Source organism: Ambystoma mexicanum, chromosome 3p (assembly GCF_040938575.1).
Source record: "Ambystoma mexicanum isolate Mex_15411 chromosome 3p, UKY_AmexF1_1, whole genome shotgun sequence".
NCBI classification, from domain to species: domain Eukaryota; kingdom Metazoa; phylum Chordata; class Amphibia; order Caudata; family Ambystomatidae; genus Ambystoma; species Ambystoma mexicanum.
In genome coordinates this window covers 1,123,541,219-1,123,565,919 of record NC_090925.1, presented here as the reverse complement: position 1 = coordinate 1,123,565,919, position 24,701 = coordinate 1,123,541,219, and the positions used below count along the sequence as shown (strand labels likewise).

The 24,701-nt window shown below is 48.4% G+C and overlaps 1 protein-coding gene across 5 annotated transcripts in view; it reads left to right on the top strand.

Annotated features, from left to right (window-relative positions):
* Positions 1-24,701, top strand: part of RAD50 (RAD50 double strand break repair protein) — a 1,278,308-nt gene that overhangs the window by 1,025,448 nt on the left and 228,159 nt on the right. For all 5 annotated transcript variants that reach the window (XM_069652502.1, XM_069652503.1, XM_069652505.1 and 2 more), the window contains 2 exons: positions 10,550-10,677; positions 13,099-13,323. In XM_069652502.1, coding sequence (XP_069508603.1) covers positions 10,550-10,677; positions 13,099-13,323 — 353 coding nt within the window. The remainder of the gene's footprint in view (positions 1-10,549; positions 10,678-13,098; positions 13,324-24,701) is intronic.

Sequence of the window (24,701 nt, the reverse complement as noted above, 5' to 3'; positions counted from 1 at the left end):
GAGTCCACTGGGTTCGCTGTGGAAGCGGGTCCCAAAATGGATAGGGCGCGATTGGCATCCCCTTCTGCCTCCATTACCAGCCTACCATCAAGCTCCTTTTCATAGAGGAAGTAATCTACCAGACTAAGCTAGGGGAGAAATCCGAGAAGCCACAGACAGACGAGAAGAAGCCTGCACGGCCCACGCAGACTCAACCAGCACAGTCAAAGACCTTGTTGCGACATCGTCGACGGCTACTACTACCACGGCAGCTAAGGTTGCTGATCCTATGAGGGTGGCTCCCACGGCGCAGAGTGTCCCTGCCCCCAAAGTGCGACACCACTTCAGAGACTTTGGCAAAGTCTGCAGGTACGCCAGAAGGTGTGAAGATACTGGCACAGGTCCCGGTTCAGAACCCTCAAGGAGGAAAAAGGAGGGGGGCCAGGAGGCCCTGAAACATCCCTCCCAGTTTGTCTCAAGTTATGGAGGTCTCGTCCACGGATGATGAAGATCAGGGGTCCATACGAGGACGACAACAGTGACAACGGTGCAGGGCCTACTTTCTCTGTTTTGCCTTCTCAGCCGAGGGACATTTCCTTGGATATTCTGTCGACTCTCAATTTCTTGGTGTCATCCAGAAGAGAATACCACCAGCACCAGTGCCTGTGGTCCCCCAGGTCCCCGGTCAGCCTCCGCCAAAGAATAGGAAGCGTCATCTGACGCCCCCATATCAACCTCCTCCACCGCGTCGGGACCCAACTCCCTCAGCGGACCCAGACACGGGAGCGGATACGGCCACGACGATGGATAACAACAAAGACATTGGGCCTCATTACACAGTAGGCGGTAGGGGTTTACCGGTACCGGTAAACCCCTACCGCCTTACTACGAGTTCCCTTTGCGGGACCCGACTTTAACAGCTGGTTTTACCAGCCGTTAAAGTCGGGTGCCGCAAAGGGACCTGGGAGCTAATTACGGTACCGCAATTTGCAGTACCGTAATTAGCACCTTCCCCATTCCCATTATGCCCTATGGGGGCAAAAATGGGAATGGGGAAGAGCCTTGGTGAATGGGGAATTACCGCCCCGTTCACCTTGGAGTAGGGCGGTAATTCCGCCATCCACCAAGGCGGACACAGTAAAATACCGGTGGCAACCATGGCGCTAATAGCGCCATGGTTACTGCCTAGCGTGTAATGAGGCCCATTGTCTGAGCAGATGCTGAGTCCCCACATTTGGATGTCCCGCATAGAATATTCCCCACCGGACGCGGTGTGTTTGTTCCATTCCATGATCGCAAGGGTCTCTGAGCTATTCCAGCTGATGCCCGAAGAAACCAAGAAGGAGAGCTTCTTATATCAAAGGCGAGAGGCCAAGAGGAAGACGATCATGGCGGTACCTTTTCTGGACGATATTTAGGAAGAGGGTGTAGCCATCATGAAGAAACCATGCACAGCTCCAGCCAAGCGGGATAGGCTGGAAAAGACATATAGGGTGCTGGACTCCCATGAGGTCGCACCCATCGCCGGACTTGGTGGCCAGGAGGAAACAGTCGGCTAGCCCGTTCTCGTCTTCGGTCCCTCCGGACAGTGAGGGGAAAAGGATGGACGCCATGGGAAAGAAGGTGATTTACACCGCCGCGTCCACAATCAAGGCGGCTAATGCACTGGCGAGCCCAGCCAGGTACGACAAGGAGTTGTGGTGCAAACTAGGACCGATCCTGAGGTTTCTCCCTGACGATAAGAAGATTGAACCCCTTTCCCTCTTCCAGGGAGAAGTGGCATCGGACCCACACCATCACAGTGTGGTGGACATCAACGAAACAGGATTCCAGCAAATGGGGAACGGTGTCTGCCTTCGTCGGCAGAGATGGATGGAGGCCACAAACTTCCGTCAAAAGGTCCAAGGAAGGTGCATGGAGAAAATCTGTTTGGGAAGGTTTTTGATGAGTCCCTCCAGGTCATCAAAGTAGATACGTAGACAGCCCGCTCCATCGGCACTCTCCAACAGCACCGCTCGTCGTCTTTTCACTCCTCCAGGGCAAAATCGAGCAGGTCATTGAAAGGGTTCTCAACGTTGTACAGACAGCCTTCCTGATCCTCAACGCAAGAAGCCTACAGAGGCCAGTCCAAAGCCTACGGTAGCGTAGTTCAGCATTGCCTTCGCCCCCGCAGCACAGGACGCTGGCGCCCAAGCAAGCCTGTCCCAGCCAAGACCTCGGGTCCCCACTCATGCACCCCGGTGGGAGGCCGGCTGACGAGGTTCATCAGTGAGTGGAGAAAGATCATCACCGACAGATGGGTGCTGGATGCTCTTTCCCAGGGGCACTCCTTTGAGTTCCAAATCCCAAGTGTTCCCGTATTCCGACGGTTCCCCGGCAGGAGCAGCACTTCCCTAAGCTTAAGGAAGAGGTACGTTCCATGCTACGAAAATGGGCGCTAGAGCAACTTCCCCAACGGCTCCAGGGGTCTGGAGTTTATTCCAGATACTTTCTAGTCGAAAAGAAGACTGGTGGCTGGAGGCCCATCCTGGACCTGCGACGTCTGAACAAATACTTAAAAGTCCCAGAAGATCCGGATGGTCACTTTGCAGCACATGCTCGGCCAACTGGAAAAAGGAGACTTCTTGGCGTGGTTGGACCTGGAGGATGCATATTTCCACGTCCCGATTCACAAGAAACATTGGAAATTTCTACGTTTCGTGGTGCAGGGCACCAGTTCAAGGCCCTACCATTTGGCTTGAAGAGTATTCACAAAGTGTCTGGTACCAGTGATGTCCCATCTACATCTATAGGGCATACATGTACTACCCGTACCTGGACGACTGGCTTATTCGTGCCTCCTCGCTGGAGCTGGCCGACGAGCACACTAAGGTGACCGTCCGACTATTGACGGATCTGGGATTCTCTGTCAACTATCCAAAGTCCTGCTTAACACCATCGCAGAGCGTGCTGTTCTTAAGCGCCATACTCGACACAGTGTCATACCTGGTGTCTCCCTCGGAAAAGAAATGTGCAACGGCTATCATCGGCTAAGAGGGCCATTAAGTCGTTACTGGGCATGATATTGTCCTACATCAACCTGGTCCGCCTCTGCAAATTGCAGATGTAACCCCTACAAGTTGGTGAGGATCTTCACAGACAACACTGCCACCATGTTCTACATCAGGAAGCAGGGGGGCACTCGATTCCCGGCTTCCAGGGGATGTTCCTCGTCCTCCTTTTCCTGGCGGGAAACTCCATTGCAGACTGCCTCAGCAGGGAACTCCACTCCTGCCACGAGTGGGAGCTAGTCAGGATCAAGTGGACCCAAGATAGATCTGTTTGTGAGGGCAGCAAACTCCAAATGCCAGAGGTTCGCCAGCAGGTTCCACCAGCCAAGGAGCTTGGGGGACGAGTTCTCCTGCCAGTTGGAAAGACTGTTTCTGTATGCGTTCCCCCCTTTTCCCTCTCCTGCTATGAGTCATCAACACACTCCGTGTCACTGCAAGATGATGCTCATTGCCCTGGCGTGGCCGAGGCAGATTTGGTACACAGACCTTTTCAGCCTGTCAGCGGCGCCTCCAGTCAAGCTGCTGATGGTCCCATATATTTTCACCAGAGAGGGAGGGGCAGTCCTTCATCACGACACAGGATTGCTGAACCTGAAGGCTTGGCTCCTGCAGCCTTAGAGTTTTGAGGTTAAGTTACCAGCGGACTGCAGGGAGGTCCTCGCCAAGGCCTCTCCCAGTAACGACTTGATTGCCCACACCATGGCCGTCTTTGCCGACGATAGCCATTGCACCTTTCCTTGTATGGCTGCTATCCTCTCTTTTCCGAGGGAGTCGACAGGCATGACACTGCGTTGTTGACATTGAAGTGTTGCGGCCATAAGTGGAAGCGTTTTGCTACGTGGTGCTGGTCACAGCAGATTACCCCTCTGGGGGTCATGGCTCCACAGATCCTTCCATACTTGCTGTCCTTGGCAAAGCCTGATCTGGCGCACGCCTCCATCAAGGTGCATCTGGCAGTTATCCCCCACTACACCTGATCCCCAGGAAGATCCTCGCTCTGGTCCCACAGATTTGTTAAGGAGTTTCTCAGAGTACTTTTCCGATCTTTCCTGCCAGTGAAGGCTGCTGCCCTGGAGTGGGAACTCACTGTTGTTCTGACAAGGCTCATGGGGGCTCCCTTCGAGCCTATGCATCAGGCCCCAGTCAAGTTTCTCTCATGGAAGACAGCTTTCCTTGAGGCCATCACCTCTGCGAGACGTGACGTGTAAGTGAGATCCAGGCCTTATCCTGGAAACAACCGTACCTGACTTTCAACAAATCGAGGGTGATACTACATACACACCCCTCTTTCATGCTGAAGGTTCCGTCAGAATTCCACCTCATTGATCCTTTGGTGTTACCGGTTTTCTTCCTGAATCTTTCTTCACTGCTGGAAAGGACCTTGCACTCGCTGGATGTTGCTTGTGCACTGAAGTTCTATATGACCCACAAATTAGTAGTAGGCTTACAAGTAGCATTAGTGGTGGTTTACAAGAAGCCATATTAGTACTACGAACAGCATCCAAAGTAGCACTACTACTACTACTAGCAGCAGTACTACTCATAGTACTATTGCAATGACCATTACTGGTAGTAATAAAAGTAGTAACGTTTGTACAAGTAGCACTACTACTAATGCTACTAGTAGTACTGCTTCTAGTAGTACTGTAGCAGTAGTATTAATGGTAGCATTGGTACTTCTAGTAAAGCTACTAGTACCGGTAGTAGTATTTTTACTCACAATAGTCATCTTATTGCAGGCACACAATTTTGAAGAGTTTACGCCCTGTATTTGACAGGGACATTTTGATATTTTGTTTTTTTAACACCCAATAAAGCTAATTTGTCGCCATATAGCAACACTGTTTTGGCTCCCAAATTGTCAAAACTAACAGAACGGAGACTCTTCAGCAGACATCCTCTCAGCGATCAAGGAGATATGTCGCACCTCTCTGGAAAATTGAGAACTCCCCCTATTGTATATTGAATAAGGGCAAGGGAAATGTACTAATCCCCAGGCAGGAGTGGCTTATGGAATGCGCCCCCAAAGGTGTCAAAGGTATCGCAACTCTGGGGCTCTATAGGGGAAGAGAAAACAATAGTTAGTTAAGAAAAGAGGTAGCCATTTCCCACCCTTGCTCTTGTAAAAAAGGAAGTTCTACTGATGTTCCAGAGGGCCTCTCTTCATTTGCAACTGGCTCCTAAATGCAGAAATGCCAGATCTTCCGGTACGGTATACCAAATATTACATAACACCGGCTCCGGACATCAGTTCTGCTTTTGAATCGCTGAGGATGGGGAAGGCAGGTCACGCATCGTATGCATAGCATCGAACGCGATCTAACCTTGCAGCCATCTTTAACAGGACACGTTGTACAGAGTTGGTGGCCATCTTGCAATGGGAATGAGTGTGGCCCCATAGCTAGCACATATCTCTGTTTCAAGCCTGACTCCCACCAAAAGCACAGCAGAAGCGAGCCTGCTGCTGGGGAACCCGGACACACACCTCCCCAGAACAGGGCTTGCAAAGCTGTACAAGACACTATCGTTTTGCCAATAAAAGCATCATCGACATTTAAAGGATCACGTTGATTCTCAGCCCACAACCTTCACTTAAGCATTCATGATAGCTAGGGCATTGGTGGTCTCAAACACAGGCCTGCAACCTGCAGGTTTTGATTTATTACTCACATTGATTGTGGAGAGGGCTGATAGGAGTGGAAGTCCAAAACATCTGGAGAGCCAAAGGTTGCAGACCCCCTTTCTCTCGAAATTAGATCACTCACTACGGAAAGCAAGTAACCATAAGTGATGGGTTTAAGGTTCATCAACAATATACTCAGTTCCTTTTTTTTTTTATAGTTTGACCATTTATTGAGATGGTGGGGTACCACTTACTGTAGTTACAACTTCTTTATTTAAGTAGATACGGTTCAGTCACCTGTGACATACTCTGCTGAGAATTTTCTGTGAAAAGCGTAAACCTCAGGTAAAATTCTGTATTTTACATTCACTGGATGATGTTGGGATAGTGATCAGCCGAACAGTACTCCACAGGGCTCAATTAGAGTTCATGTACAGAAACCTTTTTCGTTCTGACTGCTCAAACAGTTTTTTTGTAATTATTTTTTTTGCATGTGAATTTTCTGAAAAGCAGTGTAATGCAACAATCTATTCCATAACTGTGGTAGTGACTTTATTGTACAGTTATACCATACCCTGCCATCGTCTTGTTAGCATTGTTCTCTGGGCATGCTCACTTTTTTAATATGGGGACCATCCTACAAATTCCAGGTTTTGTCTATTCCTCAGAAATGAACCCCACCCCACCTGCCTTGTGTGGTGGCTCAAGCCTCCACAACACGCGCAAAAGGCAGAGGCAGAGGAGAGAGAATCACAATACTCTCTGGGTCTATCCTCAGTAGAGAGGCTTATTTTGGACTTTGTTTTCCTTCTGGGTCACGTTATTTGTGGCTTCTCTCTGATTGTTTCAGAGTATATCTGGGTACAAGGAATCTGGTAATCCCGAACACTTGGAATTCATTTCCAATTACTTGTATGATCGCCACCATTTTGGAAAGTGGAGGCGAGTACAAGCTGGCTACAACCATTTGTGGTTGAAACAGTATAATTTATTTACTTTATTAGGGAAATTAGGCGGATTACAAGTGAGTGTTTTGTATTGTAGGTAGTGTTAAACCGTTGAAGGGGCGGAGACATCTTCCACTGACATATAATAACGGGAGTGAGGATATGGTCACTCCTTTTGCTTGTCCTGAAGCAGGACGACCAATCATTGGGCCACAGTAGTTGACCATCTATTGACCAAAACATATGTAGACAGATGGACTCTATATGAGAACATCATTGGACTTTTGTGCATATTGAGAAATTTGAGAATGCAACAAAAATATGGAAATGTGGTGCTAATATGATAAGAAGGACTGCACTAATAGTTGTTCATTCTGTTCATTTAGAATTGTTGGTGTAGGAGTGTATGTATGGTGGTATGAATGAGTATGACAGGTGGAAAATAGTGATTGTATAAATCTATAAGAGCCCTGTACGGTATTTGTAAATTGTTTTCATGATTTCTGTGGAAAATAAAAGAAAATATGTTTTTTAGATATAGAGGTTTCTAGAAATAGTGTGGTAATTCAGCCTCACTGCCACGGGTCATTGTTGATTATATAGCACTTGATGTATGGACATACTCTGCTATGCGAGTACACCTGGGGTAGCTGGCCCCGGGTCCTGCTTGGCATTCACATACTCTGTCTCAAAGTTTGGGTTTTTCACCTCTCAGGTCTCCCTTTCCCCTAAGTCCAGGTCAATCCCCAGCACTAACACAAAAGTTCTGAGTCTGGACCTCGCAGGGATTGCAAAGTTTCTCAACTTTTGGGCTGAATCAAACACCGTTTTCATATAACTTCGTCAAACACCATTCTCATGTAGGCGTCCCTCTTTCAGGCTCAAGCCTGTTTGGTTCACAAACTATTATCGCAGTTCAAATCCTTTAGGCTTCCCTCAATGGGGGTCGAGCCTAAACACAGTGCACACAGTCTATCGAACGGCCGTACTTTCGTTTTTCGCCGGCCCACTCTGTTACTTTATTTTACAGTTGAATTTCACTTAATTTCAAAAAGAACTTCCAAGTCCCATAATGCCTTTCATGGGCCTTTTTATTGCCTGCTTTCTTTCTCAAATTCAATGCTCCGATTCCCGCTCCAGCCACACACACACGCGCACTCACCAGGATTTTCTTTCTCTTGCCATGAGATTCACCCGGTTAGCACGGCTCTGGCGAGCAACTTCTCTGGAGCTTTCCGGGTCGAGGTCAGGGTCTTTCTACCTGCCCCTCAGGTACATGGGCTTCCCTTCATGTGCCCAAGGGAAACAAGTACTTCTGTTGACAGAGTCTGTAGGATATGAGCTTCTCTCTCTGCCTCTTGGAAGGCACAGCTCCTCAGCCCTACTGCAGCCCTTCAACAACACAGGATCAGCGTCTTGGCCCTCAGCTCCCTTCCAGACTCTCCAGGATCCTTTCATCACTCTCCCCTGCTCTCCAGCTCTTCTGATCCACACTGCATCCCCAGCTTGCTCAAAATGTGTCTCAATGCTCCACCTTTCTTTTATACTGAGAGGAAGTGTTAATTGGAGTCATGTGTGAGTGGTTGAAAAGGGAGGCCTGACTTTGCCTGTCCTCGTTAATGGGACAGGATGGAGACTGCCCATAGGAATCCATGGTACATTGGTTCCTATGGGCAATCTTCATAACTATGTTACTCTTCTTCGTCCCTGTGGTTTTGAGAAGGCAATGGGGAGGAAGTATGGAAGTTGTAGTTTTCCCTAATGATGGAGAGAAACTTCTGTAAGTGTTTGTCAGGGTGAAGGGGCAAATGTGTGGTTGTAGGGAAATGGGTTTTAGATGATCATTTCCCATACTGACCGTGGGGATTGGGATAGGGATATATTTCTTCTCCTACGCCCGCCTTTAATGTTAGTACCTGTTGGAATTGGGGAGGGGGCAATGGGACAGGATTCATAATTTATGAAGGTTCAGGAAGTGTAGGGTAGGGGTTTATCAGAAAGGGGGTATAGCGCGTCCCTCCCGAGGGTATTCCTCCAACTGTCCCCAAGGACTCCCTGTTCAGATGATCCTCCCTCACTGGACCATCCATGGCCGTGCCCTGGACACATGAACAAAGAATCCCTAGGGTCCATAATTGAGAAAGCCCTCAGGTTTCTCACTCGACATACTAGTAAAGAATGTGCCATGGAGTTCCATTTTTCAAATGTTTAAAATGTGTTCATTCATTGATACGGATAGCTCTGTTCAGAACATGGAAATTACCACTTCATTCTGACACTGATTTCAGTCACTCCTTCCCATGAATCCCAACAGAAGCATAGACCTTCTGGGTCGTGATTCATTTTAAGCTGTGCCTGTACTTTGTGCTTTACATCTGCTCTGTCTGGTGCATGCCACACCTCTTATTAGGTCATCTGAAAGAAGTCCAAACGAGGTTGCTGTGCCAATATGTCCTGTCCTGGGCTCTGGTGGAAGTTGGATGTCCTTTGTGCATTCAAAATAATAATACTTGCTTTTATACATAGATTTTTTTTGTAGCGTGTGGACTGATTGTGAAAGCACATGGAAGATTCTATTGTATCAGTGAGGTGACCAGGATAGGTTTCCGTAAGAAGATGTCGATCATTTGGATAGAGGTTGCATATTTGTATTGAAGATTTTATTCTCCCGAGAACCTTGTGGGGAAAGTGTACTTTTCCTATCTCATGTATTACATTAAAGTATACAAATACCTGTCATTTGTCATCAGTAGATCCCAAAAAGACTATCAGACCTGATATTTGGTTTTCAGTTAATCTTCTTTTAGGATAGTCGGGTGTGGATGTTGGGAGCAGGGGAGAGAGAGACACACAAAGGATGCTTATGGCACAAGGCCATTTTGGGAAAGAGTGTATGGAGACAGGCTGGAGGGAAAATCCAAGTCAGTTGGGTGATGCGGGGAGAACAAAGTGGACAGAAGTTGCAGGGGGCGATTGTCCAGATTTGGGAGAAGAAAGCAAGACGTGAGAGATGTGAGGGTAGTGGTGAAAGGAATCACAGAGGGAAGCAAAGAGCAGTAAGATTGAAGCTGGGTTGTACATCAGTGGGGGGGAAACAAAGGAGTTCAGTGGGGGGTAGGAAACTAGAAGAAGAATCACTGCAAGATTGGAGACGAAACCTGCAGGTGGGATAGGAGAATGAGGAAGTGAGAGGAAACAATAGGCCCTCTTAGGAAAGAGGCTCTTACGAATCATTGTGAAAGACTAGATCAGCATTTTGAAGAGAAGATGTGGTACCTAGGGACAGGGGAAGGGAGATGAAGAATAAATAAAGTAAGTTACTTTGTCCCTGGTGGAAGCTCAGAGGCTTTTTCAATGCCCCTTGCAAGCCCAACACTGAATCTGCTGTGAAGCCTAGCATGCATGTCGACCTTCGGGTACCTGGGACACATCTTCTGCGGCATTGAGGAGGAGAAGCAAGCAACAAGGAACAGAAAGAATCAAGTAACATTAAAGAAGTTTTCGGGACACTTAAAAATAATTCCAGACGGTGAACTACTATTGAGTTAAGAACCTTTTTATCGAAAGGGAAACACCATTCTGTTTTTGTTGTTTGTGCCCCCCCCCTGTAAATACCTCTGTTAAATCCCACTTTAATGATAATACACTAAGCGTCTGTCTTTATTAATCCTACTCAGCTTTGACAGAAGACGATCTATGGGGGGTGGGGTGTTCTATCCTAGAAGCCTCCTGCTTATTGTATGAGCAGAGTTAATTGTCTATCTGCTACTATTTCTAGCATTAATTGATGTCATCTTTCATGTCCTTGTCGTATTGCAAATTTTCTGTTTGAAAAATATTACACCATTGACTAATTTGGGCTTCTTGTGGGATATCTGTGCAAGATGGGAGATATTTGCTAATTTGAAGTCAAGAAAATGTTTCAAAATAAATGTTCTGATTTTCTCTAGATTCAGGAAAGATGGCTGCAAGACAATTTGACTTTACGTAAAAGAATGGAAGAGCTGGAATGTGTTGAAGAAGAAAGAAAGAAGCTTGCAAAGGAAATAGGGCAGATGCAAGTCATGCAAATGAAAAAGTATGCCCTACTTTCTTATGGAACCAAATGTCTGACATTCCTTTGAAGCATTTTTTAATCACTGCAGCATAACAAAAATGTGTTTTCTTTCTATCCTAATTTTGTTGGCATTCTTAAAGCTCATATTATAGGTGGAGTGATGTGTGATCTTGCACTTATTAGTAATCGATTGTAAGGGGATATTTGTGAGATGAATTATTTTTTTCTTAAGATACAGGCTACCAATTGTTAATAGTCTTTTCATGATTGCGTGTCTTTGCATGTGCACATGTAGATTTTCAAATCCACCCTCACCCTGAACAGTAGTTTCCTTCTATGTCCTTTACCCATCCATGCCTGTGAATCCCCTCCTAGCTCCTTTTCATTCTGCTGTTGATTTTCCCATTTTCTATGCATTTTTATCTGCATTGGACGGCATCTGCATTAAATCTACCTCTTCTTTTGGGTGTGATGGATGGTAAGATACTTTGCTGCTTCTCATGTACCATGTGAATGAGACTGTATGGAAAGATGACTATTGGGGCAGCAGTGAATTACATTAGCATTGACATGGAAATGCTGACTGCAGCTTTGACCTTGTTCTGTAGTACGTTCTTTTATATGATGGAGACATAGGTAGGTATGATGAAGTTCTAGGTGAGATGATCGAAACTGTGATGAAAGAAACCCTCAGTACCAGAGAAAATCCTCCTGCTACGTGATGGTAAGCCTGCAAGATAGTATTTTGAGGATTCCCGAGGGTCGACTCATTCAGTCCCAGCCTCTTTACCTGGTCCACCTACATGGACCCAGATCTAGATAAAATAAGGTTAGAAGAAGATAAAAGATCATCGCAGCCAATGATTGCAACACAGGACTTTGAGGGAAAGATGCCAAGCGATTGTGTTCTGTCAATCTGCGTACGCAATTGTGATCCTTCAAGGTATTCCACACAGCATAGCACAAGGGGGAACTGTTGGAACAAGAGGCAGGGAGGATCAGTGACAGCCATGTGGACTTGAGTAAGCCATATCAGAATTAGACCGCCGCCATGGTAGGGCCACCTGATTGCAAGATGGCGAGTCTTTTATTTTCTAATCTCGACACGCAGAACTGCGACAAGCACTCTAAAACACATTATACCCACCTGTGCAAGAGGAGTGTCCATTGGCCAGCAGCCAACACTGTTCCCACCACCAATTGGGGCCCACATGTCCCCGATAAGAACTTCATTACCCCAAACTTAATATGAGCCTTGGATGTCAAAGTGGGCAGCCACGGTTAATCAGTGAGGGAGTTTGAAAGGAGGTTAAACGTGAGTAGGTGTTTAAAGCAAGACAGGAAGGAGAGTGAGTGTGCCGGGGAGAGGACTAACTTCAAAGAAGGTGATATTAGAATGGAGGAGAATGGGAGACAGCGGAATTGGAGTAGGGACAGTGGAGGAGTAAGGAGGGTGAGGATGATGGAAGTGGAGAGAGGAATAAGGGAGTGGGCACCAGCAGTAGGAAGATGTTGGGGACAGAAGAAGACTAAATGCAAGGAGATTGTGGACAGAGGGATCTCTAGTTGAAAACTATCACTCAGCAAGCCAAAAAGGACATGGGCTGGAAGGGGTGCTGAAAGGCAGACTGAAAAACCACTGGGTCTCAAGCTGGGTTGTGGTCAAGAAAAAAAGCACCACAGAAGTGAAGAACCTACTTGACCTGGGCCCAGAGAGCGGTAGTGAGAAAACACTTATTAAAGACCCCAATGTGTGAGGAGCAGGAAGGTGAAGGGATCATTGGTTAGTGACAGAGGACAGTTTATTTGTGTGCAGGGGCTCTGTGAAGTTGTATGGCTTGCTTTTGGTGAATCATTGCAAAGCACTGAAAACTGGAGTTCTGCATGTCTTACACAAGTGGTATGGCATGGTTTCCATGTACGTAATGTTCCGCATACCATGCACCAGTTTCCATAAATCTTGCTTTGGGGCCAACCTGTGAGAAAATTAGGTGGTATTGTTTTTGTCCCCAAAATTGATATTTGGCAAACTAGTGTCTGAACCTTCTGCATAAGCAAGAGTGACTGATAGAACCTATTATCCCTCATTGACATGTCTTTCAGGCTACCACAGCAACATAAACGTCAGTTACAACCAATTTGAGTATGGTGGTTTAAGACCCTCAATTGAATGTTCTTTAAGGGATTTTGATGTCCATAGTTAGGGAGATTCTGCCAACTAATTTCACAAAAAGTTGGAATGCCCTTCAAGGTGACAGAGGCCTGGAACAAATACCGTTCATATCTGAAAGGGGTGATTAGCTGAGATGGAGCAGCATTTTTAATTCTGTATTAAACCAATGAGCCACACAGTGCCAAACCTTGCAAAGTGGCGTCACAATGTATTCTTTGGATCATATGTGAAATTAATCATATTTTGTTTATTGCTTCTTTAATTGACAGTGAACTTCGTCAGCTGGAAGATAAAATAGAAAATTTGAAAAGAAACCACAGCTTGGCAATTGGAAGACAGAAAGGTTTTGAGGAGGAAATCATTCGCTTCAAGAAGGAGCTCAGAGAGCCCCAGTACAAAGATGCAGAGGAGAAGTATAGAGAAATGATGATTGTGATGAGGACTACAGAGCTGGTGAACAAAGACTTGGACATTTATTACAAGACTCTGGATCAGTAAGTAGACAACCAGTGAAATCCCTTTCTACAAGGAAAGAGAAGAGCAATTCACACTTTTTGAGTGTTGGCGAAGCTGATGGTCTGAAACTTACCTTGAAAAATGTTTTTTTGTTTGTTTCTCAGACATCATTTGTCCAAAGATTGTGTGTGGTCTTATGTCTGTGGAAGAACTGTGATTTTACAGTCATTGCTGGGAGACGAGCAGCAGTGAGTCGTTCAAGCCTAAAAGGTTAAGGCAATTTATGTGTTTATGTCCAGGAAATGTAGGGTGCTACAATGATGCACAGAGAGATTCAGAGACTACTGGTCTCCTTTTCACAGGCACTAGGCTTTCATGCATTGTGGATCACGCAGTATTGTGCAACCATCTAGCGACTGCCGCTCACTTCTCAAGTGAAGCTATAGCATGGGTACAATCCTTCCTAGCCAACCGTTCGATGAGAGTGTTCTCCCCTGTAGCAGCAGCGGACCCAATCCAGATCACTTGTGGTGTCCCACAAGGCTCATGCGTCTCCCCGACTATGTACAATATCTTTACTAAGCCTCTCTTCGACAAACTTGACAAATTAGGGGTAACCTACACAAATTATGCGGACGATACGCAGATTCTCATACCTCTATCAGGCAACTTTGTCGAAGATACGGCTCTAGTAAACAAAATCTACCTCCTCATTCAGGCATGGATGGCCTCCCACGGCCTCTGCCTAAATGACGACAAAACTGAGATATTAATACTGGGTTCCGACTCAAAAAAACTGAGTCCCAACTATCGTAATTTCAACATAGATGGCAACACAATCAAGGTGGCCACCGAGGTAAAAACCTTGGGCTTTTACCTCGATTCCACTCTATCCCTCAAAAAACAAGTTAACACCCTGGCATCCTCTACAGCGTACACCTGCAAATTAATCAGGACCTGTAGACCTTACCTCTCTAAAACCAACTGCATCATGCTTGCCAATGCATTAGTCATGTCCAAACTGGACTATTGCAATGCCCTCTATGCAGGTGCCAACAAATCCATCATAAATAAAATGCAAATCCTTCAAAACAACGCTCTTAGAGCAGCCCTTGACATACCCCGCAAAGCACATATCTCAAACGTTAGGAAAGACCACCACTGGCTCAAAATCAGCGACAGAGTCCTGCTCAAGACACTATCGCTTACCCATAAAGGGCTTAACAACACTGCTCCCCCCTACATCTCAGCCAGACTGACTAGAAAATCATCCAGGCACCATACTAGGGCTACTAACCACTACCTGCTCGAAACCCCTAGATTCAGACGTTCCAAAGCGGGCGGAGCAAGCTTCCCTGTCAAAGCTGCCCAGGCCTGGAACGCACTGCCCATTGCACTGAGAGCCAACCTACCCTACTCCAATTTTAGATGCAAGGTAAAAAACTGGCTCTGGACAAATGACAACTAACTCTCGTGGCACCCAATGACCATGATACCGTTGTCCAAATCGATTCTGTTCTCATACCTACACCTGTACACTCCCTCAAAACTACAATATGCTAGTTTTTTTTCCTTCCACACGGCGTGTATTGATATGTTCTTACTGTACTGTTATGTTGTTTCTCGCCTATACTCTGTATGTAACCCAAGCTTAAGTAACCTTGTACCTGCTGCGCCCGGCTACCCCTGGGTTTTGTGCGCATTATCAAATAAACAATACAATACAATACAATGCATTGTTAGGTCAGGGGAAGATGATCGGTTGTCCTGAAGATTTAAATTATTTGGATGTAGCCGAGATATAGGAATGGGATAGGCCATTCCGTGCATGGGAACCAGTGCTGCAGGGTCCTCCTTTTTTTTTTCTTTCTAACTTTATTATATTGGGAGCGGGGGACACCCCTGCAACCCCCAATGCCTTTATAGTGAAAAGGGGTGCGGGGGACACCCCTGCAACCCCCGTGCCACTTGTTCACTATAAATGCCAAATTATTATTATTAAAGGCACTGAATGGTAAATGTATTCGACATTTCCGGATATTCGTGTTTTTCATGCAGCCGAAATTAGAACACATTTACCATTCCATTTTTTTTTGTTGTGATTAACTCAGCGGGATACCAAAGCAGCATATCGAGCTCTGCAAGTCCCATGTGTACTCTCTGCTTGCCTTTCTGACGGGTTGTGATTGGGTGTGATCTGATAAACTTAAACATACCGGGCTACTACCGCAAGGACGATGGACATCTCTGAGCTGGGGACTGACCTGTTTTTTGTTGATTATGGTGGATGCCCTCTGGGAGAGGAGTTTTGTGTGAAACTTGTTGATAATGTGGAAGACTGAAGGGCTTAAACCCATTTTTGCTGTGGTGTGTTTCACACAGGGTATCAAGCAGCGGAAGCCTGACCTCAGATAAATTGACCAAAGATGCCTTTTTGTCGCTTTGCAGGCCTTACACATCGGCTTCCATCTTCATGCATGTAGAAATAGATGGCGCTCATTGCAGCTAGTGCCAGAGGCCACCCAGGTGTACTAGAGAGAAGGCCGAAGCAAAGTTCTGTGGTGGGACCAAAATGGAATGCTGCACAAAAACGGGGGCTTGTTTTGGAAGTTAAATTGGCCATGTCTACTTGAATGCAGAAAGTTTGATGATCGTACTTGTGATGTTTGTGTGGTGAATTTGTAATAAAATGCAGCCTTCATATTTTCCACTAGAGAGAGCAATGGTCTGTCGCATCCTTGCATCATTTGCATAAGGCATTGAAGGAAGTGAGTAAATGGTTGATAAGTGTATGAAGGGCTCCAGGTTTGGACGATTGCCCATGTTATGTCATACTCCTGGAGTGCACAGGTTTCTTTGATTTTCCCCTTTGACCAACACCTCAAACGGTTGCAAGCATTTGGTTTAGAGGAGGTACAGAAACATCTGTTCAGTGGCCACTAAAGTATCCTTCGAGGGGATTGGGTCCTCCGACGTATTCCATATCTATGACATGTAATCACCACAGCTGTGCTGCTTCGGAAACTTTTTCGGCGTCTGCGTCGATGACGTCGATGCGCCGTCGTCGAGGACCTCCTCCGACGTCATCCGATGTGATAAGTAGGACGCACGACGCCCATAGCCTCAGTTCCGTTTTTTCCGCGAACGTGTTGCTTCGTGTTTCTCGGTTCTAAGCCTCGACTCTTTGGAGTTCTGTTCTTTCTGGTTCTTCGAACCTGTTCGTTTGTGAATTTCCTTCGGCGATGTCTTCCACTTCGTCTTCAACCCCGCGTCCGGGCTTTAAGAAGTGCGGGGAGTGTGGGTCCAAGATGTCGGTGACTGACTCGCACGACGCCTGCCTCTGGTGCCTCGGGGAGGCCCACGACACGGATGACTGTATCGACTGCCAGTCGCTCACGTCCAAAGCCTTACGCGAACGTAAGAAGAAGTTGTCGGTAGGTCGGGTGTCCAAGCCCCGGAAGTCGAAGTCGGCGGGGCTTTCGACGGATGATTCGAGGGGTGACTCTCCGCGTCATCGTCGGAAGTCTCGTCGGTCTTCTTCTAGGAGTGGGTCTCGCCACTCCTCAGCCTCTTCGAGGCATTCTCGGAAGCGCCGTCACCGGTCGCCTTCCAGGTCCTCTTCCGAGGATTCTGCACGGCACGTCGGTTACCCCACCAGCCGTGCGACGCCGGAGGAATGGGCTTCCTTCGGGAAGAAAATGTTGGCGATTCTTGAGTCGCAGGGTACTCAGCCGTCCGCGCCCCCGAGTGGGGTCGGCCGTGTGAGGTCGAGAGACGCCGCTCGCAAGAGTGGTCGGCACGAGTCACGGGAGCGGTCCCGTTCGGACAAGGAGGCTCGTTCTCGCCGTACCCGTTCCAGGTCCCGGTCCTCGACGCGTTCGGGACCGTGTGCTCCTGTGAAGTCTTCGAGGAAGACATCGACGTCTGAGGCGTCGAGGGCGTCGACAGGCTTTCTCGAGGCTCCGGCTTCGAGGACGTCGTCGAAGCCGTCGACGATCAGGTCGTCGAGGGACACGCTCGGAGCTCCGGCTTCGAGGGCTGTGTCGACGCCGCCGATACTGGAGGCGCTGCATCTGACGTCGACGCCGATTTCCTCGACGCCGACGCCGATCCTCTCGGCACCGTTGCCGGTTTTCTCGGCGTCGGCGCCGATTCGCTCGACGCCATCGACGCCTTTCGTGTCGGAGGTGCCCCATGTCACGGGTGTACCCCCTAGGAAGGCTCTGGTTAAGAGCAAGCACTCTCGGGTGCCTTTTCGCCACCTGGAATATATTTCGGAGGCGGATGAGGATTCTGATGGCCTGGTTCCTAGTCAGGTGCCAGATGAAATTGTCTCGGGCCATAGTCAGTTTGACGATTTGAGGCAGTCACTGCATGATGCCAGTGGACTGGACACCTCTCCGGAGGTGGTATTTTGTAGGCCTGAGCCTGGCTCCCATGCCGATTCCTCGTACCGGCGCCTTATGGCTAGGGTGTCTGAGTATCTGGGATGGTCTGCTCCCCCAGGGGAGTTTGTGCAGGATGATCTGACGGACATCCTTGATGTTGGTCCCCCAACTGACCCGGTACTGCCGTTCCATATGGCTTTACAGAGAAGGGTGGCGGCGGCTTGGACTGCTCCGGAGAGTCTCCCGGCGGTGGGCAGATCCTTGTCGCGTAAATACCGTCCAGCCAGTAGCGACCCCTGCTACTTGACCAGGCACCCCACTCCGGAAAGTTTGGTGGTGCAGGCGGCCCCGGCCCCGGCAAAGCAGGCGTCGTACCCTACCATCCCTCCTGATGGGGACGACAAACGTTTTGATGGCTGGGCGAAGAAAGTGTTTTCTTCTGGTGGTATGGCGCTTCAGGCGGCCAACTCCATTTGTGCCTTGTCACGTTTAACGCACACTCTGTGGAACTGTGTTGCGTTAGCGGCTGAACATATTCCCGAAGGGGATGAACGGGATGGTTTCCTTGCTATGGTCCAGGATGGTAAGGATGCCATGTGTGAGTCTGTTCAGTCGGGTCTGGACTTGGCTGAATGCGTCAGTAGGTCCATGGCGGCGAGCACCGTGATACGCAGGTTTGCGTGGTTGCGGAAGTCGGGGTTTGCTCCTGATGTGCAGTCCCGGCTCTTCAACATGCCCTTTGATGGTGAACACCTTTTTGGCAGCAAGGCTGACGAGAGCCTTGAGAGGTTGCAGACCTCAAAAGCTGCAGCGAAGTCGTTGGGCGCTGCGGTTCGCCAACCTCCGCCTTTTCGTCCTAGGGGACAGCAGTGGAGGGGTGGTTCCTTTCGCTATTACTCATCCTTCAGTAAAGCGAGAGGAGCTGGCAGTCAAAGAGGCCAACGCAGGGGTACCAGAGGTGGACGACAGGGTACCCGTGGTGCCAAGGCCGCTCGGGCAGTTGCCTCTTTGCCCTCAGGTAACGCCGCAGCCGCTCCCACTCAGTCGTGAGGCCATGTCCCATGGTTCGCCGGTTGGGGGAAGGCTGGCGCAGCATCTTGTAGAGTGGCAAGCCATTACTTCAGATGTGTGGGTTCTGGAGATCATAACCCACGGCTACTGTCTTCCTTTTCGGCACAGGCCTCGCGACAATCCACCGGGGAACCTCTCTTTGCAGAGTCCGGATTCGCTCCTTGCGCAGGAAATTCAAGCCCTGCTGGAGAAAGGCGCCATAGAACTGGTGCCTGTAGCGGAGAGGAACAAGGGATGGTATTCCCCTTATTTTTTGGTTTCGAAGAAAGACGGGGGATTGAGACCCATCATGGACTTGCGCGGTTTGAACAAACTCCTCAGGAAGGACAAGTTCAAGATGGTTACTCTCTCTCAAGTCCTCCAGGCCCTTCAGCTTCAGGACTGGTTGGTGTCACTCGACCTCAAGGATGCTTACTTCCATGTGCCGATCCATCCCAAGCACAAGAAGTACCTGAGGTTCGCGGTTGGCGACTCGCACTTTCAGTTTCGGGTCCTGCCGTTCGGATTGACCTCCGCCCCGAGGGTTTTCACCAAGCTCATGGTGGTGGTGGCAGCGCATCTCAGGCAAGGGGGGATTCACGTCTACCCCTACCTGGACGATTGGTTGATCAGGGGGAGCTCTCCCGAGCAAGTCCTGGATCATCTATCGATCACCTGTCGCTCCCTTCACAGGCTGGGCTTCTCCCTCAATTTAAAGAAGTCCCATTTGACGCCAACACAGCGGCTCCAGTACATCGGAGCAGTGCTCGACACTTCCCTGGGGCAGTGTTTTCCTCCCCAGGTGAGGGCTCTTCACATTCAGCAGATGGTGCACAAGTTTCAGCATGCCCAGACGCTCCCAGCGTTCGAGTTCTTGAGGTTGCTCGGCCTCATGGCATCCTGCATTCTTCTGGTGCCAGAGGCTCGCCTGCGGATGTGATCTTTGCAGTGGGCACTCAAGACGCAATGGTCGCAGTCCTCCGGCAGGATGTCGGACTCGATTCAGGTGCCGTCCTCGGTCGCCCGGGACCTTCTGTGGTGGGCCGTCGAAGGCAACTTGATGAAGGGGGCTCCATTTTGGCTTCCCTGGCCGGAGGTGACGATCGTGACGGATGCATCCCTCACGGGATGGGGAGCTCATGCCAACGGGCTGACAGTCAGCGGTCGTTGGTCTCCGTCGGAGTCCAGACTCCATATCAATCTGTTGGAGCTGAGGGCCGTCAGGCTAGCCCTGAAGGCTTTTCTGCCGACTGTGCGAGGAAAGAATGTCCTGATCCTGACGGACAACACAGTGGCCATGCACTACCTCAACAAAAAGGGGGGGGGGCAGGGTCACTTCCTCTGTGCAGAGAGGCGATGCAGCTCGAGTTCTGGGCCATCCAGCAGGAAGTTTCGATCTCGGCAGTTCATCTGGCCAGAGCCGAAAACGTGACGGCGGACGCTCTGAGCAGGCAGAGCGCGATCTCTCACGAGTGGGAGTTGGCTCAGGAGATTCTCCTGGAGATCTTCGCCCTTTGGGGGGCCCCTCAAGTGGATCTCTTCGCCTCCAGTGTCAACCAGAAGTGCGAAAGGTTTTGCTCGCGGGAATTTCCTCCAGAAGGAGCCTTAGGAGACGCGTTCGTGGTGGAGTGGTCATTCCCGCTGCTGTACGCGTTTCCTCCAGTCCCCATCATCCCGCAAGTGCTGCGGAGGTTACGGAAGTTCGGTTCCCGGATGATCCTCATTGCCCCGGCGTGGGCTCGGAGGACGTGGTACCCGGACCTTCTCGACTTATCCATCTGCCCTCCACGTCGTCTTCCCTACCGAGACGATCTGCTCTCACGGGAGGGGGGTCAGGTTCTCCATCCAGAGGTCAGATCCCTCAACCTTCACGCTTGGCTTCTGAAAGGTTGAGGTATAAGGATTGGGACCTCCCTGAGGACGTGATGGAGGTGTTGCTTTCGGCCCGAAGGCCGGCAACAAAGTCTCTGTACCGTTGCCGTTGGCGTAAGTTCTGCGACTGGTGCAGAGTTCAGAATGTGGATCCTTTTGCATGTGACATCCCCATGGTTCTGTCCTTTTTACTTTCTTTGGCCCACAGGGGCTTGCAAGTGGGTACCGTTAAGGGTTACCTGGCGGCGCTGTCCATCTTTAAGCGCTCGTCTGAAGAGTGTTCTTACTTTAAAATCCCTTTGATTTCACAGTTCCTGAAAGGGCTCACTAATGTGTTCCCTCCGTCACCTTTCCTGGTGCCCGGTTGGGATTTAAACCTGGTTCTTAAGTTTCTTATGGGTGCTCCGTTTGAGCCTTTACATTCTTGCCCTTTGAGGCTGTTAACTCTGAAAACTGTGTTTTTAGTTGCGGTTACTTCCGCTCGCAGAGTGAGTGAGTTACAGGCACTTTCAGTTAAGCCTCCCTTCACTGTATTTCACAAGGACAGGGTTGTCCTTAGAGTTCGTCCTTCTTTTCTTCCGAAGGTAGTGACGGAATTTCATTTGGCCCAGAAGGTTGTTCTTCCGGCATTCTATCCTCCTCTGCATCCTGGTCAGGAAGAGGAGAGGCTCCATAGGCTTGATCCTAGGAGAGCTTTAAGCTTTTATGTTTCACGCATGTCCCGGGTCAGAGTGGATGATCAACTCTTTATTGGTTACGCTGGAAAGCGTTTGGGGCAAGCTGTGACGAAACAGACTTTGTCTCGCTGGATTATTTTGGCCATCTCGGAGTGCTACCGTTTGGCGGGTAAGGACCCACCGGCTGGCTTGCGGGCCCATTCTACCAGGGGTATGGCTGCGTCTACTGCCCTGCAGAGGGGTGTTCCTATTCGCAACATCTGTGATGCAGCCACCTGGGCTTCAGTACATACATTTGTACGTCACTATTCCCTTGATTCCATCCGAGCACAGGATCTGGCCTTTGGCAAGGCGGTCCTTTGCTCTGCTATTTGATTGGCTATTCTACATTTTGATTCTAAATTCTTTCCATCCTCCTTGCTTTGGTACTGCTTTGGGAGTCTGTCATAGATATGGAATACGTCGGAGGACCCAATCCCCTCGAAGAACAAGTTACTTTCTTACCTGGTAACGTTCTTTCGATGGGATGGTCCGACGACGTATTCCATATCGCTCCCGCCCGGCCTTCCCCGCTGCAGAATTTCTTTTGCGATTGCAGCTTACGTTCCGCAAGGCTTTGTGTCTGACTGGCAGTTGACTTATGTCACACGTTCTGGGGGAAAAAACTACAACTGAGGCTATGGGCGTCGTGCGTCCTACTTATCACATCGGATGACGTCGGACGTCGGAGGAGGTCCTCGACGACGGCGCATCGACGTCATCGACGCAGGACCCAGACGCCGAAAAAGTTTCCGAAGCAGCACAGCTGTGGTGATTACATGTCATAGATATGGAATACGTCGTCGGACCATCCCATCGAAAGAACGTTACCAGGTAAGAAAGTAACTTGTTCTTCTAATCTCCTCTCCAGCATATAGCAGCAGTATCACCATAGCGTTTGTTCTAAATCTGTGCTCTAGCTATGTTTAATGACACAAAGTAGAGCATGCATGCCGTCCTACTCCTGCCACCCCATGTGGATTATCCATATGCTGCAGCGTCACTCTGTGACTGGGTGGTTGAAAGACTGGGCATTTTCTTCTGCATTCATTCAGGCTTAGAACAGTGGAGTGGGCTGTCCCTGATCAAGCACCATTGCAGGAATTCAGGGACCGAGGGAATCTCCTGTTTGCTCCAGCACACAGGGTTTTCTGACTTGACATAAGGCCAAACGTCAGTATGAGTGGATACGGGCGGCCCAGCACTTCTGGAGGGAGTCTGGCACACACATATTTATCCCCCATTGCTAAGGGAAGGTTGAAGTATTGGCTGTTCCTGTTCCCCTTAATAAGCAAGGCAGATTGTTACCAATTAATTGAGTGTTAATGAATTGATGAGCGTTGTGTGTTTTTCTTCGATGTAAGGATCCTTTAAATTCCGAGACTCTATCGTCTACTTTAAGAATGTGTTTTGCCTTCTTTGTCAAGCAAAATAATGCATCTAGTACGTTAGATGTCTAAGCTGTCCATCACAGTCTATGAAAGCAGATGCTCTTAGCTTCCATGAATTTCGTCATGTTAAAAAGGCAGTCTTTTTAGCCTCCAGGAGGATTTTGCTCGATTTGGAAAGAAGCTTCTGGTGCCCTGAGGATGTGAGTCGAAGACAATGCTGCTTGTGGCATTAGTCCTGCACTTGCCTGACTGTGGCACAACCTCTTTGTCTCTCAGACCAGGGCTGCAAAGCAGTGTCTGTTAGAGACACCCAGGTCATGCTGGTAATTTCAGGGGAAGCTCGTGCCATTTTATGATTTCTTTGTTTCTATCAGAAAGAATATATTGTTGAACTGTTTGGACCCTACTCCCTATGCCGTCCTTCCTTCCATGGGTGCGAAAATAAAGTGCATTGACTCCCCTGAAAATGCTTCAGAAATCCTCCAACACCTGTAGATACATATAAGCTGCTACAATCAGGTTTTTTTTTGTATATCCCAGCAGGTGATGACTGTAGATTTGCTTGGCACTGGCTCAGTTTCTAAGCATTGAATTTGCTGACACACCTTTCATTTCATGCAACAGCCACATGTATTTTCTTTCCAGTGCATGGCATCATTTGGCCTTAGACATCTGCTTACATTCACAGTAATTTGGTAATATGGGCCTATAGATACTGATAGTAACCCTACATATGGCAATCCATTCTTGGATAAAATGAATACCATATTACAGTGATAGTGTAACCATATTTTTCTTAGTGTACTAAGGAACAATGCTATGTGATGCCTCTTCTGTTTTGTCAAGGGGTGTAAGGTCGTGTGCCATCACTTCCCGTGACATCACTTGTGGGTGGGGTGAAATGACCATATTTCCTGTGATATCGGAGGTCAAGGGTCATGTGATGTCCCTTCTGCTACCCCTGGCATTTTGGTGAAATGGCATCCATGGAGGGTGTGCTTCTTTCCTTCAGTTCTGCTTCACCGGTTCCCTTTCCTGGATTTACATTTTTGAAGTCCTGAAGCAGAGACTTGAGGCATAGGTATTGTGTCAGTTTACAACTTGGAGTGACGCATGATATATAGTACAGTGTTGTAATATTTATTTATTTTCCAACATACACACACTATTATCTTGAAAACCTGTTTCAGAACATGGCGCATGTATGCACAACTTGAATGTTTAGGATTAGTAAAATGGTATCTTTCTAGTAATCTTTTACCCTTCTGTCTCTTCTGTTTGCATTATGACAGGGTCAAGGCCATGCCTCTTTCGTATGAATGGGATGGGGTGGGGTAGCACCAGCACTTTTTCTGGTTAGTGTTCTTTTTCTTCTTTTCTAGAACCGCAACTCCCGGAAGGCAAATGGGTACAACCAAGCAAAAACAGATCGGATCCACACGAAGGTGAAAATAGAAACAGAGTGAGAGTGAAGCAGTGTAGGAGAGTGTGTCTGTGAAGGTGAGGGTAGAAGTGAGGGAAATGTTAGGGATAGTAATAAGGACTGTAGGAGGAGGGTACAAGGAGAAATGTGCAGGAGAAAAGTGAAGAGGGTGAAAATAGTGAGCAAGTGTATTGGAACGTGAGCAGGGGACCATATCCCTGGTTCGGGTGCGAGAAGAGGGTGTTAATAGAAGAGGGGTGAAGGGAGAGATGAGAAAGCTTAAGGAAGTGGTGAAAGGAGCTTTTTAGGGAGAGGTGAGACGAGGGATACAGGGAAGGGCAAGAAGAGCAGTAGAAAGGGGGGAAGGAGAGTGAGAGTGAGGGTGTGGAATAACGGTGGGACAGGAGAGAGGGACGGAAGATGAGAGGGGGACATTTAAGTAGCGCAGGAGAGGAATAGTAAAATCAAGTGAAAGGAGCGAGAGAGAACAGCTGGTGAAAGCGACAAAGGACCCGGGTGTCTATAATTGGCACAAAGAGAAAATTGAAAACACAGGGATAGGTACACTTAGAACAG